The 12,531-nt window shown below is 43.4% G+C and overlaps 1 protein-coding gene across 1 annotated transcript in view; it reads right to left on the bottom strand.

Moving 5' to 3' along the window:
- Positions 1-12,531, bottom strand: part of CYTH2 (cytohesin 2) — a 299,904-nt gene that overhangs the window by 57,384 nt on the left and 229,989 nt on the right. Inside the window, exons 6-7 of the mRNA XM_086930339.1 lie at positions 6,641-6,753; positions 4,290-4,438 (exon numbers count right to left, since the gene is read on the bottom strand). Coding sequence (XP_086786465.1) covers positions 4,290-4,438; positions 6,641-6,753 — 262 coding nt within the window. The remainder of the gene's footprint in view (positions 1-4,289; positions 4,439-6,640; positions 6,754-12,531) is intronic.

Here is a 12,531-nt window from a genome sequence, read left to right as displayed (position 1 = left end):
GTCGGCCAGTGCTTCTACGAGGTCGGGTTACACTTTCCCGGAGCAGCATGACCTAAAAGGAACCTTTTAGCGCTACTTGCTCCCAAGTGCTTTACTGCATTTATTCTTTTGAAATCTTTACACATTTCCTCTTAGGTAAGACGGACTGCTCTGTGCCAAACTACTAGAGGGTGAGCATAGGTTATTGTTTCGTGAGCTACTAGCTTACCCTGACTAGGATTGTGGCTTCTGCTTGGACAGGGTGCATACATTTGCCAACCAGAAGCAAAATTTCTAAAAGGTATTCGTTAATTCTGCCTTTTATAAATGAATTAATGATATCCTGAACAACAGGAGTAAGAGGATCTATGTTTTTTGCGATACAACAGTAGACAAACGTTTACTACCTCGCAGCCTAGCATCACATATCTATTAAACTCCTTTAGCTTAAATAAAGGCTTCATGGTACCACATCAAGAGATTCAGCTGTTTGGGATCTGGGTATCTGATTTGTCGAGCATGTTGGGGAGTTTCTCGGGTGAGCTGACAAACATTTCTAATAGGGCAGAGTTCCAATCGCAGAGGAGCGTTGCCCCACTGCCTGGTTCAGAATCAGCAAATGAAAAATAAAACTTTTCTAGCACCGTTTTATTTATCATTTGCAGGCTCGAAGCCAGCTTGTGCAGGGAGGGGCAGGGCACGGGAGGAGTCCCTAAATGCGCATATTTAGGGGATTCCGGAAAATCATGCTGTTCGCAAAAAAAGCACTATATAAACACAAACCTTTTTTCCCCTCTTCTATCCTTCTGCTATCCTTCCGAATCCAAATAACTGACTAACCTATCCATCACTAAAATTACTTTCACATTTGACTATACTAATTCAACACTAATCCTCTATGGGTCCCGGAGTAGCGTGCTACTCGCCGAAAAAGCGCTTTAACGCCTCGTCAGGGGTAGTAAGCGCTATATAAATGCAATTACAATACAATACAATAAAATGTGTTTGGCCAGCCGTCGCAGGCAGACCAAACACACATGTGCAATTAGGTTTCTCAAGCCCGGCTGCATTAAACAGCCGGCAGGAGTCTTTTCAGCCCGCTCAGGCCAATCCCTGCGCTGCTCTCATAGCAGGAGAGCAGCGCAGGGATTAGATGGGAGTCTTTCCCAGGGGCTGCCGGGACCAGGAAGAAAAGAGGAAGCGCGAAGCAACCGGCGACTTCAGGTAAGTTCTTTTATTTTTACGCATTCCAACACCAGCCCGCGGGCTCCCCCACCCGTGTATCTTCCATCCGCACCACCACTCTTTGCAGAGTACCATCACTGTCCTGCCTTCAGATCTAGCGCCATGTTCTCGCCTTGTTAGAGTAGAGGTATGGCATCCTGTGGTGTTAACAAGTAAAAATGTTCTCACAGGATGGATCTATTGAATTGCCAGAGGTGTAGGATGGGTCTGAGTGAACCATCCTTTTTGGGTATGAGGACTGAGTGAGTAAACTCCCTTGCGCTGCTGCTTTTGGAACACTGGCTGAATTACGCCTTTTTGAAAAGCGCCTAAACCTCTTCTCATAGCAGATGTTGGTGTTCGCTACTTAGTGTGGGTTTGTGTGGTTGTATATCTGAGGGTACTGAAATGAGTTTTAACCTCTTCAAAGCGTTGGACGGCCCCCAGCCGTCCAACGCTACAGTGGGCGTGTGCATTGGACAGCCGGGGGCCGTCCGAACTGCACACGCGTCAAATTCCGGTAAGCAATACCCTGGTTTACTTTTCCCTATTACACAATTGTCTGTTGAGATTTACTCCCAATAGGCTATGAAATATTGAAGCCTATCCAACAGGTGTTAGTTGAACGGGGGAAGGCGAGTGGAGTCACCGTTTGTTAGGAGAGGCTGCTTTCCCAGTGCCTCCTTTACCTCTGCCCCAGCCACTAATATTTCTATATACGCCTATAGAAAATCCCTTTGGGGACTGTCTGTTGATGGTAGCTTTGTTGCTGCCTCTGGCAAGATAAGGAAGAGGGTGTCCAGAAAGGGTGGTTTTAGCACCTGCTCGAAACGGATGTCTCAGAAAGGAGTCCTTTGGTATTGTTGTTTGAATCGCACACATTGCTTTTGCTGCGTCTTTATTTTTTTTGTTTTGCTTCTCCAACATTTGGTCAACTTGCAGATCAAAATGATGTTCACCATTCAATGGCATGTTGATCAAATGTCGTTGAACTTCTGGTTTGAAGCCAGCAACTCTTACCCAGGCTTGTTGTCTAATAAATATGTTTGTATTAATACCCCTTGCCACAGAGTCAGCAACAATGAGGGGCCAACAAATAGTGGTGTTGGAATTGTCCTTCCCTCTGCTACACTTTCCTCACACCCTTGTAAATATTGTTCTGAGAGGAGTTTAAGGAGATCATGTACCTCATCCCAGTGTGCTGTGTCGTATCTAAAGAGCTAGCCAAAAGAATTGGCGATTTTCCCATCCCTAGCCACCTTCAATGCTACTACTTTGCCTGCGTAATCTATCTGTTTGCTCTCCTTATCTGGTGGGAGAGTCTCCTGTGCCCTGTGTATTTGTGTGCAATATGGGCCACTAGTGAATCCATTGGTAACTGTCCCCGGATGCAGGGTGGATCATTTGCTGAGGATTTAGATTTCTTATCAACCAGGTGGTGGACAATTCTAGCCTTTAAAGGCTCTTTACAAATGTTGATATCTTGAGCATTCCCTCCATCGGGCACTTTTGGTGCCAGGTAGGGCACACACTCAAAGTTACGTGTAAGACTCTGCTAAAACTAGACTAATAGATGGCGAATTTGAGTAACTCTGCTTGTTACTAATCCTGGAAACGAAGTATACATGTAAGGCTAAGAGATTTTGTGTGACTTGGTGTGAGGGAGTAATTGTGAAGAAACAATTTGTAAGATCATCTACTCGGCCCTCAGTACACATCATAAAGGTCTAAATTACTTTACCAAATCTGAGCATGTCTGCAGGAAGACCAGCCGTAAATGAAAATGAATGGCTTATAAGCATAAAATGAACCACTAGTTGCTGGAGATGCAAGACAGTTGGTTGCAATTTAGAAGTCTGCTAGGTCACAGTGTGTGCAATTCCAAATGTTTGTTCTTCTATTCCACACGGTTTTAGCTGTCCCATTACTACGGACACCAATTTGTTTTCAGTTTCCAGGCCAGTTATACAATGCCGGTAGGACAAATAGCTTATCATATTAGTTGGTTATCTAATTTTGTGTGTTCTTCCACTATCACAAATTTAAAATGCATCTTGCATGCCGCAGAATCAACTCCCTATTGACTACACCTTGACCACTACCCTTTTGTTACAGACGAAGAGGACGTGACAGAACAGGATTTGTTGCCCACTAAAACTGGAGCATACTTACATGTCGTTGATGCAATTCGATTACAATTCTGATTTATCCATTTCATAATATATACAATAACAAATCGCTCTGGGCGACTGGTTCAGTGACATTTCTGATTCCAACTTAGCTCTTTAGTAGCTGGAGCTACTCATGTTATAGCAAAACATGGATGCTGAGGACAGCAAAGGTATGGGAAGAGACAGTTTGATGCACTGTGGGTCTCATTGATGCCTGTAATGCTAAGATTGAAGTGGAGGAGCCTCTTGTGGCGGTGGAGCGAGGTCGGCAGGATACTGGAAGCTTAACCATGTTCTTTGAATTAAAGGAATGAATCTCACTGGAGGGATCAGACTGGTGTGTTTCACAGATTCAGTTTTCTTAATGCATTGACTGTACTGAAATGAAAGTTGGCATTTGAACTCTGCGCTCTGCATAACAGTAGTACCACACCCAGTGGCCCACCCCAGCCCTTGTGGGGCCCAGGAGTGTGACGAAATTTTAAATATCTCCCTCCCCCATGCTCGTCCTTTCTGCGGAGGGGGTCACAGTCCTTGGCGCAGACGGAATTTAAGGGGATGGGTGCTGGTCCCATCCCTCATCTGGGGCAAAACTAATGTTTCCTTCTGGAGACTGGAGGGGAATCCAGTGAAGACCCTACTCTGCCAATCTCCTGTGCGGGGTTTGGACCAGGACCAGAACATAAGGAAATTCTTGCCTTATGCGGTGGTGCAAGGAGACAGCACTAGACAAAAATAGGAGGCCATCTGCTCTCAACCACCGATGTGCTGCTGAAGATTAAATGGAGCTCTTGATTCCACCACTTTCTGTAAGTATTCTACCTAGCTTGTTCCCTGCAATTTTCGCGAACCTTTATGGACACTGTTTACAAAGTATTCCAAATGCACCTCCTCCTAGGAAATGTTCAGGCTCACCCTTAGAAGCTCTTCTGGAAGGTCGCCACCATCATTGATGCCACGGTTCATAGAGATGAACCTCTCCACACTTGGCTTGTCACGGACATTGGGATTGTGCAGACTAGTGTTCAACATGATGACGGCAAAGGATAAAACATAGCAGGTGTCTAAAAAGCAAAACCATGAGACCGTCAGAGATAAAGTGTTTTACGAACTTCTGCTCCCCTTCCCACCCCCATTTCTCCCCGCCATTCTGTAACCAAGGGAAATGTGAAGTGTTTTCTCACTGAAATGGTAATAAAGAATGTGTACATTTCATTTAACAAGATTATCTCCAACAGTTCAATCCTCTAGAAATGGCGACAATTACTTCTTATATACATATATGAACACAATGTCGAATTCTCCTAGTATTCTTCAAGTTAATGATTCAGTCAGTGCCCAAGCAGGATACTGCTCTCTCGCTTACTGATGCCCTCTGGCAGCCTGCACGTCCTTTTACAATCGAATAAGGCTGGACTATGATAAAAACATTCAAATGCTTCAAAAAGAAACAATGTGGAATGCACAAGTGCTCTCAAGTGCAAAAGAGGCATTTTAGGACCAGCAGTCTGTACAAGAGGCAGATAAAAGGAGCATAGAGTTGAGCTGTATGAAGAGACAATGTTCCATCTTGAAGATGTGGTTAGAAGACAATACATCTGCAAGTACATAACGATCTAGCCAAAGGAAGATGGTAGGAAACAGGGCATTTCTGAAAACATACAGAGACATATGTGAGGCCTTTTCTAGAGAACTGAAGCAGTGGCAGGTGACTTCAGACAGTAATAAACTGCATGACAAGACATTAGGAAGAACATTGCAAAACAGAATTCCAAGCACCTTCTGGGCTCAAGAATTAAGCCCACAAATATTTATAGCGCATATGCACTAGGAATATGAATAACTATGAGCCTATGTTCAATGATAACCGCTGGAGGAAACTTAAAGGGAAGACGGTTAAGCCTAAAAGTTTTCAAATCAAATGGATTAAAGTGTAAACCGAGGAGGATACAAAGTTAGACGTTTTTACTCATAAGTCTGGGACCTCCGCGTCAATGAATAAAGATTGTGGATAACGTTTTTAAGTATTTGCAGACTGCAAACTCCTTTGTGGCCCATAAACCCATCACTCTAACTACCAGGACCCAGTCTTGGCAATGGAGTAGCAAAAAGGACGCAGTCTTGCTAACAGACTAACATGTTTCTATAAGAAACGTACGGGGGATCCATAGGTTGCTGATGTAGTGATACTGTCTGGTAACTAGTACCTGGTTCGGCAGGCACAGTTAAATCATCGGACTCAAGGTGCCCAAATGACCTTTAAGGTGGTGACAGTGGCTAGCTAGTGTGCTACTACACTCTAGGAGTCCCTTTGGTTTGGTACTCTAGGGGAAGCACCCTGTAGGCAATGAAAAGCTGGTCACATCGAGGATATTTAGGGGTGGGAGCACCTACAACGTGCACAGTAAAATCCAGTAGACATTAGCTACTGATCTGGACAAAGGGACTTTTGAACCAAGCTTCATTAAGTGATCTTTCCGGAACTGAAGCAGCTAGGAAGCAGATTCTAGTGGTACCAGAATCTAGCAACCTCAGCCAGTTAACTAACCACATTTCTCCAGACTTCCAGCGTTGGCTGAGGAGGGGGGGGGGGGGGGGGCGGGGGAAGGGGAGGGGTGAGAGGAGGCACAGGGATATCAAGAAACAACAAAGGCAAAACAGAACAGCTTTCCAAAGCCACGCAGGGACATTACTATATTAGCAGAACTCTATTTGAAATGCTAGGGCACAAAGCTCAGAAAAATGAGGACTGGTTTCTACATCAGAATGGGTAGTGATGAAAAAAGATGGGTGGAGAAGTGGTACGGAAAGGGAAGAATTTACTGGTGCCATAATACAAATAAATGTTTCTCAGTGCAAATGCAAACCAAAAACTAAGTGGGCTACTTTGGATGGTACGAAATAAGATGGATATATTTCAAGGGGTCTTATTTGTAAGCAATGCATTTGACACCATCAGACAACTTAACTTCTGTAAATAAGTAGAAGAAATAATTCCTTAAACAGCATCTAGGCAATCCATGATAAAAATGGTTCCCAGAGAACGCTGCCTACGTAGGTCAACTTAAGGTCCACCTCGTCCTCGTCCAATCCCAGTACACTATTGTGTGTCGACCCCTTGGCCACAATGTACAGCACTCAGTTGCCCCTAGCTAGATTTGCACTGTCAATACAACCACATATACACAAATGCACAGTACGTTTGGTTTTGTTACTCATTTCCACTTAAGATAGCATATTTAACCAAATATGTAGCTGTTCCCTACCTGTGGATTGGAAAACTCCTGGGTTACACAGGCAGTATCGTTGTGCAAAAGCCTCCATCATGCGGTCAATTTTCTGGGCTTCTCCTGGCAGCCGGAAACTCCACAGGAACTGCCTGGGGGGTGGGAGGGTATTAAAATGAAAGAAGCATAAGGGTGACCAAAAACATATAGAAACATGTCATGGTACAGACAGCACTCCAACCTAAAACACAGACACAAACCCCTTTCGCCTAATCTGAGCAAGCAGTGGAGAAAAGCTCAATGCAAATAAGATAGCCAGCAGGGTAAATGAAACTATCTTTGGGAACGACCTGTTCCTGGCAACATTACTACCCACTTTCATACCTCGCTTGTCAGACTCTGCCAAAGACCCACATTACAAGCAGCCCAGAACATTTGTTTGCATTTCCACAATCTCCGAGTTACCGATAACAGGGCTACCAGTAACTCCGGAGGGAAAAATCCAACCCATTAAGATTTGGACCTGGGGGTTACATTAAGAAATGAGTTATTGCCGTAATTACCTTTTCTGCCCCGCCTCCCTGTCCTGGCAGAAGAGAGGAGTGACGCTGCTTAAAGACGAGGAAAGGGCACATTTCCTGCCGCCTCGCTGTCTGGGCATAAGAGACGCTGCTTAAAGACTAGGAAAGGGCACCTTTCTTGCCCCGCCTCGCTGTCTGGGCAGAAGAGAGGAGTGACGCTGCTTAAAGACGAGGAAAGGGCACCTTTCTTGCCCCGCCTCGCTGTCTGGGCAGAAGAGCGGAGTGACGCTGCATAAATACGAGGAAAGGGCACCTTTATTGCCCCGCCTGGCTGTCTGGGCAGAAGAGAGGAGTGACGCTGCTAAAAGACGAGGAAAGGGGGACGCGGCAAACAAAATAGCTGCTCCTACTTGAGATCCCCGATCCAGGCAGCGCTTTCTTTACGAGGGACTCGCTCTTTGCAGGCGTCCTCCCTTAAAAATGTCGGAAATGCCCCTCACCAACTGGGTATACTTCTTTCTACTTAGAATGCTGGTTTACATGTAGAAAAGTGCGAAAAACGCTCTTTCTTCGCCGAAGGCCGCCATTTTTTTTTCACTCGTTTTTTTTTCTACACGGATTCTCTCTTCTTCCCTATTGACTATGTTGCTTAATTTGCCTCTGCTTCTCAGCCATTGTTGCAACTCCAGATCTTTTGTCCTAAGCTACTGATTCAATGATGTCCTCGGTCCCAGTATTTACTTCAGCGCTGCTCCTTTCACGGTGCGTCATTGGTCTGTGATGTATATCTGGAGGTCTATGTAGCGCAGTCACTGTTTCACTGCTGCTCTACTTTTAAGTGCCCAGCTCTTCTTTCTGCGCCATTCATTGTACTGCTGTTCTTTGGGCTAGCTCACCCTTTTGTGCTCTCTGCTGGCTCGCTCTGCTTTTATTGTCATGGAGCACGCAAACGCCTCCAAAACTTAATCTGCCACCTCTGCTTCACGCAAGGATTTCGCTTCCTCTGGTAAGCGCCTTAAAAAGGACCCCCCGTCTCCTTCTAAGTCTCCACTTCCCGTGACTCTTGAGGATATAATGTAAGAATTGCGCCTCATTCGCCCCTTCATGGCGGACACCACTATCACTCTACAGAGACTGGACGATAAATGGTCCAATCTAGACAAGAGGGTTTTGGAAGTGGAACAACAGATCAGCGACGCCCAGGATGTTGCTGCCAAGGTTGCTAGCCTCACTAAAGAAGCAGAAATGCTCAAAAAATCCTCTGAGGATTTGGAAAATCGCAATAGGCGCAACAACCTACGTATTTACGGTGCTCCGGAGAATTCGGAGGGGTCCGATGTCATCCAATTTTTAAAGACACAAGTTTTACCCATCACTGGTATACCCAAGCACTTGGATGTGAATATTCAAAGGGCGCAACGTCTTGGACCAAAAAACTCTTACACTCCTTCTAAACCCAGAGGCATCATTGCTTATTTTCTTCTCTATTCCGACCTTATGACCGTTCTTCACTCTGCTAAACAGCACAAGCAGTTGCTATGGTCTGGCCACAAACTATTTTTCTCTCAAGATGTTTCCAAGTTGACAGCTGTGCGTCGCAAGGAATTTCTGGACTTACGACCAACGTTGCGATCCATGAATGCGAGATACGGTCTCATTCATCCTTGTTTCTTCAATGTCACCTACAAAGAGAGAACTTTCAGCTTTGACGACCCAGCTGACCTCCGGAACTTTATCAGCAAACAAAGAAGATTCCATGGAACACAGCAGTTCTTAATGTTTCTGTATATTGCCTTGTGATTCCCTGTTTTGTTGTTCCTCATTGTAATGCCCTCTTGTTCTCTCTACCTTCCTTTTTTTAGGTCTCCCCCTCAACTGTTTTGACCTCACATGCCCTTCATTGTGCTGCTATGTACTGTCCGGTACGCTGCCTCCCTTTCTAACTTGTTGGGTAAGTTTCCTTCATTTGTTTTTATTGTCATGTGTGGTCTCCAATCCGTTTGTATTTTGTTTCTTTTCTTATCCAGTTTGCAGAGTTATTGGGACCTTGCATTGACCTTGTTCTTTGCTGTGCGGCTGTTTGTTCCTTGTTGCTCCCGCTCTCAAGTTATTGTTTTCCATGCATCTATTTTGCATGGCTGAAGCCTCTTGGTTTTTTGCCATCCTTCTTTTCCTTATTTTTTTCTCAAGGGAGTTTTGATCTCCCACCTCTCTCTTTACCTTTTCACCCTCTTTCCCACCCTTTTCTCTTACTTATGGCATTCGTTACTTCTGCTTTCCTCGCTCCATTTTCCCTTGGCTTTCAATTTTAAACTTTGCTTCTTCCTTTCTACTTTCTTTATTTCTTACCTATTCTTTCTCTTCTTATTGTGGTAGTTATGTAACCCTTTTCTTGACAATTGTTTCTCTTTCTACAAGCGTTTCTCCTTCCTCCTCTAAGCTTCTCATCTCTGGTCTCAATATAGCTTTCCTTCCTCATCTTCTCTATTTCTGTGCTTACTTTTTTCTCCAATTTCTAAATGACTGGTCTTCGAGTAATATCTTGGAATGTTAAGGGTCTCCGCAACCCGGTGAAAAAGCAAAGAGTTTTATCTCACTTAGCAAGATTACAATGTCAGGTTGCTTTGTTACAGGAAACGCACCTCTCCCAGAAAGACCTATCCTCTTTACGGAAACAGTGGGTGGGAGAAGTATTCTGTTCACCTTCAGTTAATAATAAGAATGGTGTTGTGATTTTGTTCCATAAGTCACTGTCTGTTCAGCTTACCAATGAGATCTCAGATTCCAATGGTAGATGGTTGTACTTAGATGTATTAGTTAATAAGTCTGCTTTATCTTTTTGCAATGTTTATGGTCCTAATGGTATAGACTTTACTTTTTGGAACGATTTTTCTAAATTTTTATCCTCCCACTCAAGTGTTGACCTAATTGTGGGGGGTGATTGCAATCAACTAATGGACCCTTTCCTGGACCGTATCACAGACCAGATATATTCCTAACAAGATGCAAAAATCATTTTCCAAAGCAATTTCTTCTAGAGGATTAATCGACTCCTGGAGGTTGTTACACCCTGATATTTTGGAATTTTCTTTTTTTCCCCCTGTTCATGCATCTCACTCCCGAATTGATTATATTTTCCTTACTCAACATACTTTTCAATTCATGACAAACATTAAAATCGGTTCAATACTTATTTCTGACCATGGCCCTATCATTCTTGATATGGATCTTCCTTCTCACGCTCCTAATTCCCGTCACTGGCGTTTTAAGAACTCTCTCCTTCTGGATCCTCAATTTATTGATCAATTTACTCTTTTCTTGGATGAATTCTTTCATAATAATCCTAACTCCTCTTCCCAGTTTCATTTTGTTTGGGATGCTTTTAAACCCTCGGCTAGAGGCTTTATCATTGATTTAGTCTCCCGTAAAAAGAAGCAGGCCCTATCCAAGTCCTTTGCTATACTTAAACAGATTAAAGATCTAGAGCACCTCTTTTATACATCTAACTCCCCAGAAGCCCTTGCCTCTCATTAAAGCTAAACTCCAATTTAATAAATTCTCTTGTGAAGCGGCCTGCAATCATCTTTTAAAATTCAATTCTAAAATGTATGGTGGGTGCAATAAAGCTGGTCGATCTCTTGCCAATTATTTAAAAATCAAGAAACAAAAATCCAACATAGCTGTTAATACTGATTCGCATGGTATTCGCTATAGTACAGATGATAAGATCCTTTCCTGCTTTGTCCAATATAACTCCTCTTTATATACCCCTGAATCGCCTCCCTCCTGCTCTCTAATAGACTCTTTCTTTCTTAATGTACCTAAATCTTCTTCTACGGATCTTAATTTCTCCCCACTTGATGCCCCCCTCTCTGAACAAGAAATTTTACAAGCAATCACTCAGTTACCCAAGGATAAGTCTCCTGGCCCTGATGGCTTCACTGTTCGTTTTTATTTTCAATTTAAAAAACATCTTATACCTCACCTCTCCTCCTTGATAGCTTCCTTTCTCGCCATGGGAGAATCAAAAGGCTCTTTCACCCAAGCCATGTTATGTTTACTCCCCAAAAAAGATAAAGATCCCTCGCTTTGCAAAAACTATCGACCCATTTCTTTAATCAATACAGATTGTAAAATATATGCAAAAATGTTGGCCTCTCGATTTAATACTGTTCTAGATCTCATCAACATTTATCAATCCGGCTTCTTCAAAGGTAGATCCATTACAGATAACTCCCGAACATTTCTCAATATTATTCACCTTGCTTCCAAGATGAAGGACCCCCTTGAGGCCATCACCCTTGATGCGGAAAAAGCCTTTGATAGGGTGAATTGGGACTTTATGTTTGGGGCTTTACGATGGCATGGTTTCAGTCCTCACTTCATTAATCTAATTTAACTACTCTATTCTGCCCCCTCCACTTCTATATGGGTTAATGGCGCTCAGTCTTCTTACTTCCCCTTGCATAGGGGTACCAGACAGGGTTGTCCTCTGTCTCCCCTCCTTTTTATTCTAGCACAGAACCTTTCCTTGAAAAGATCCGGCACTCTACTTCTTACTCTGGTTTTGTTTATAAATCTTTAGATATTAGGTTTACAGCATATGCTGATGATGTTTTACTTTATATTTCTAACCCTTCTACTTCCCTGCCTGCCCTATTTTCCTTACTCAAAGACTATTCCTCTGTCTCCGGTCACAAGCTAAACATTGATAAATCCGAAGTTTTGCCCTTAAATCAGCTCCGTCTTCCACATATGTTTCAGGATTCGGGTTTTGAATGGAATCCTATTAGTATCAAATGCTTGGGTGTTTTGTTTTCTAATTCTATCAAAGAAACTATTAAGATTAATCACAAAGATATTCTTTCCAAGCTCTCTGCTCTTATAGAACGTTGGTCTGCATTATTTTTATCCTTGTGGGGAAGACTGTCAACTATTAAGATGATGCTTCTCCCTATTGTTAACTTCTACCTCTCTATGTTACCCATTTCCCTTCCGGCCTCCTTTTTTACGCAAATTAATCGCATTCTTATTTGCTTCCTCTGGAATAACCGCAAATCTAGGATTTCTCTCTCTCGTCTTCAGCATACAAAGCACATGGGAGGGGTAAATTTTCCGAACATTATTAGTTTTCATTCTTCCTTCACTTTAAAACATATTTGGCCATTTCTATCTGATTCGCCCTCTCTTCCTATTACTGCATGGAGTGCCTTGGAGTTGGCGCAACTCTCGTCCTTCACCTTCCTCGCTGCCACTCATTTATCTCAACCCCCTAAACGCTTCCTTTCACCCACTTTCAAACTCTCCAGGGCACTTTCCCTCTCCCTGTTTCGCTCCTCTTTTTCTCAAGCTCATTTGCATTCCCTCACACAGTTATGGTACAATGCCTCTCTTAAAATAAATAATAAC

Source organism: Lissotriton vulgaris, chromosome 7, assembly GCF_964263255.1.
Source record: "Lissotriton vulgaris chromosome 7, aLisVul1.2, whole genome shotgun sequence".
Lineage (NCBI taxonomy): Eukaryota > Metazoa > Chordata > Amphibia > Caudata > Salamandridae > Lissotriton > Lissotriton vulgaris.
This window is presented reverse-complemented; position numbering and strand designations above follow the sequence as displayed.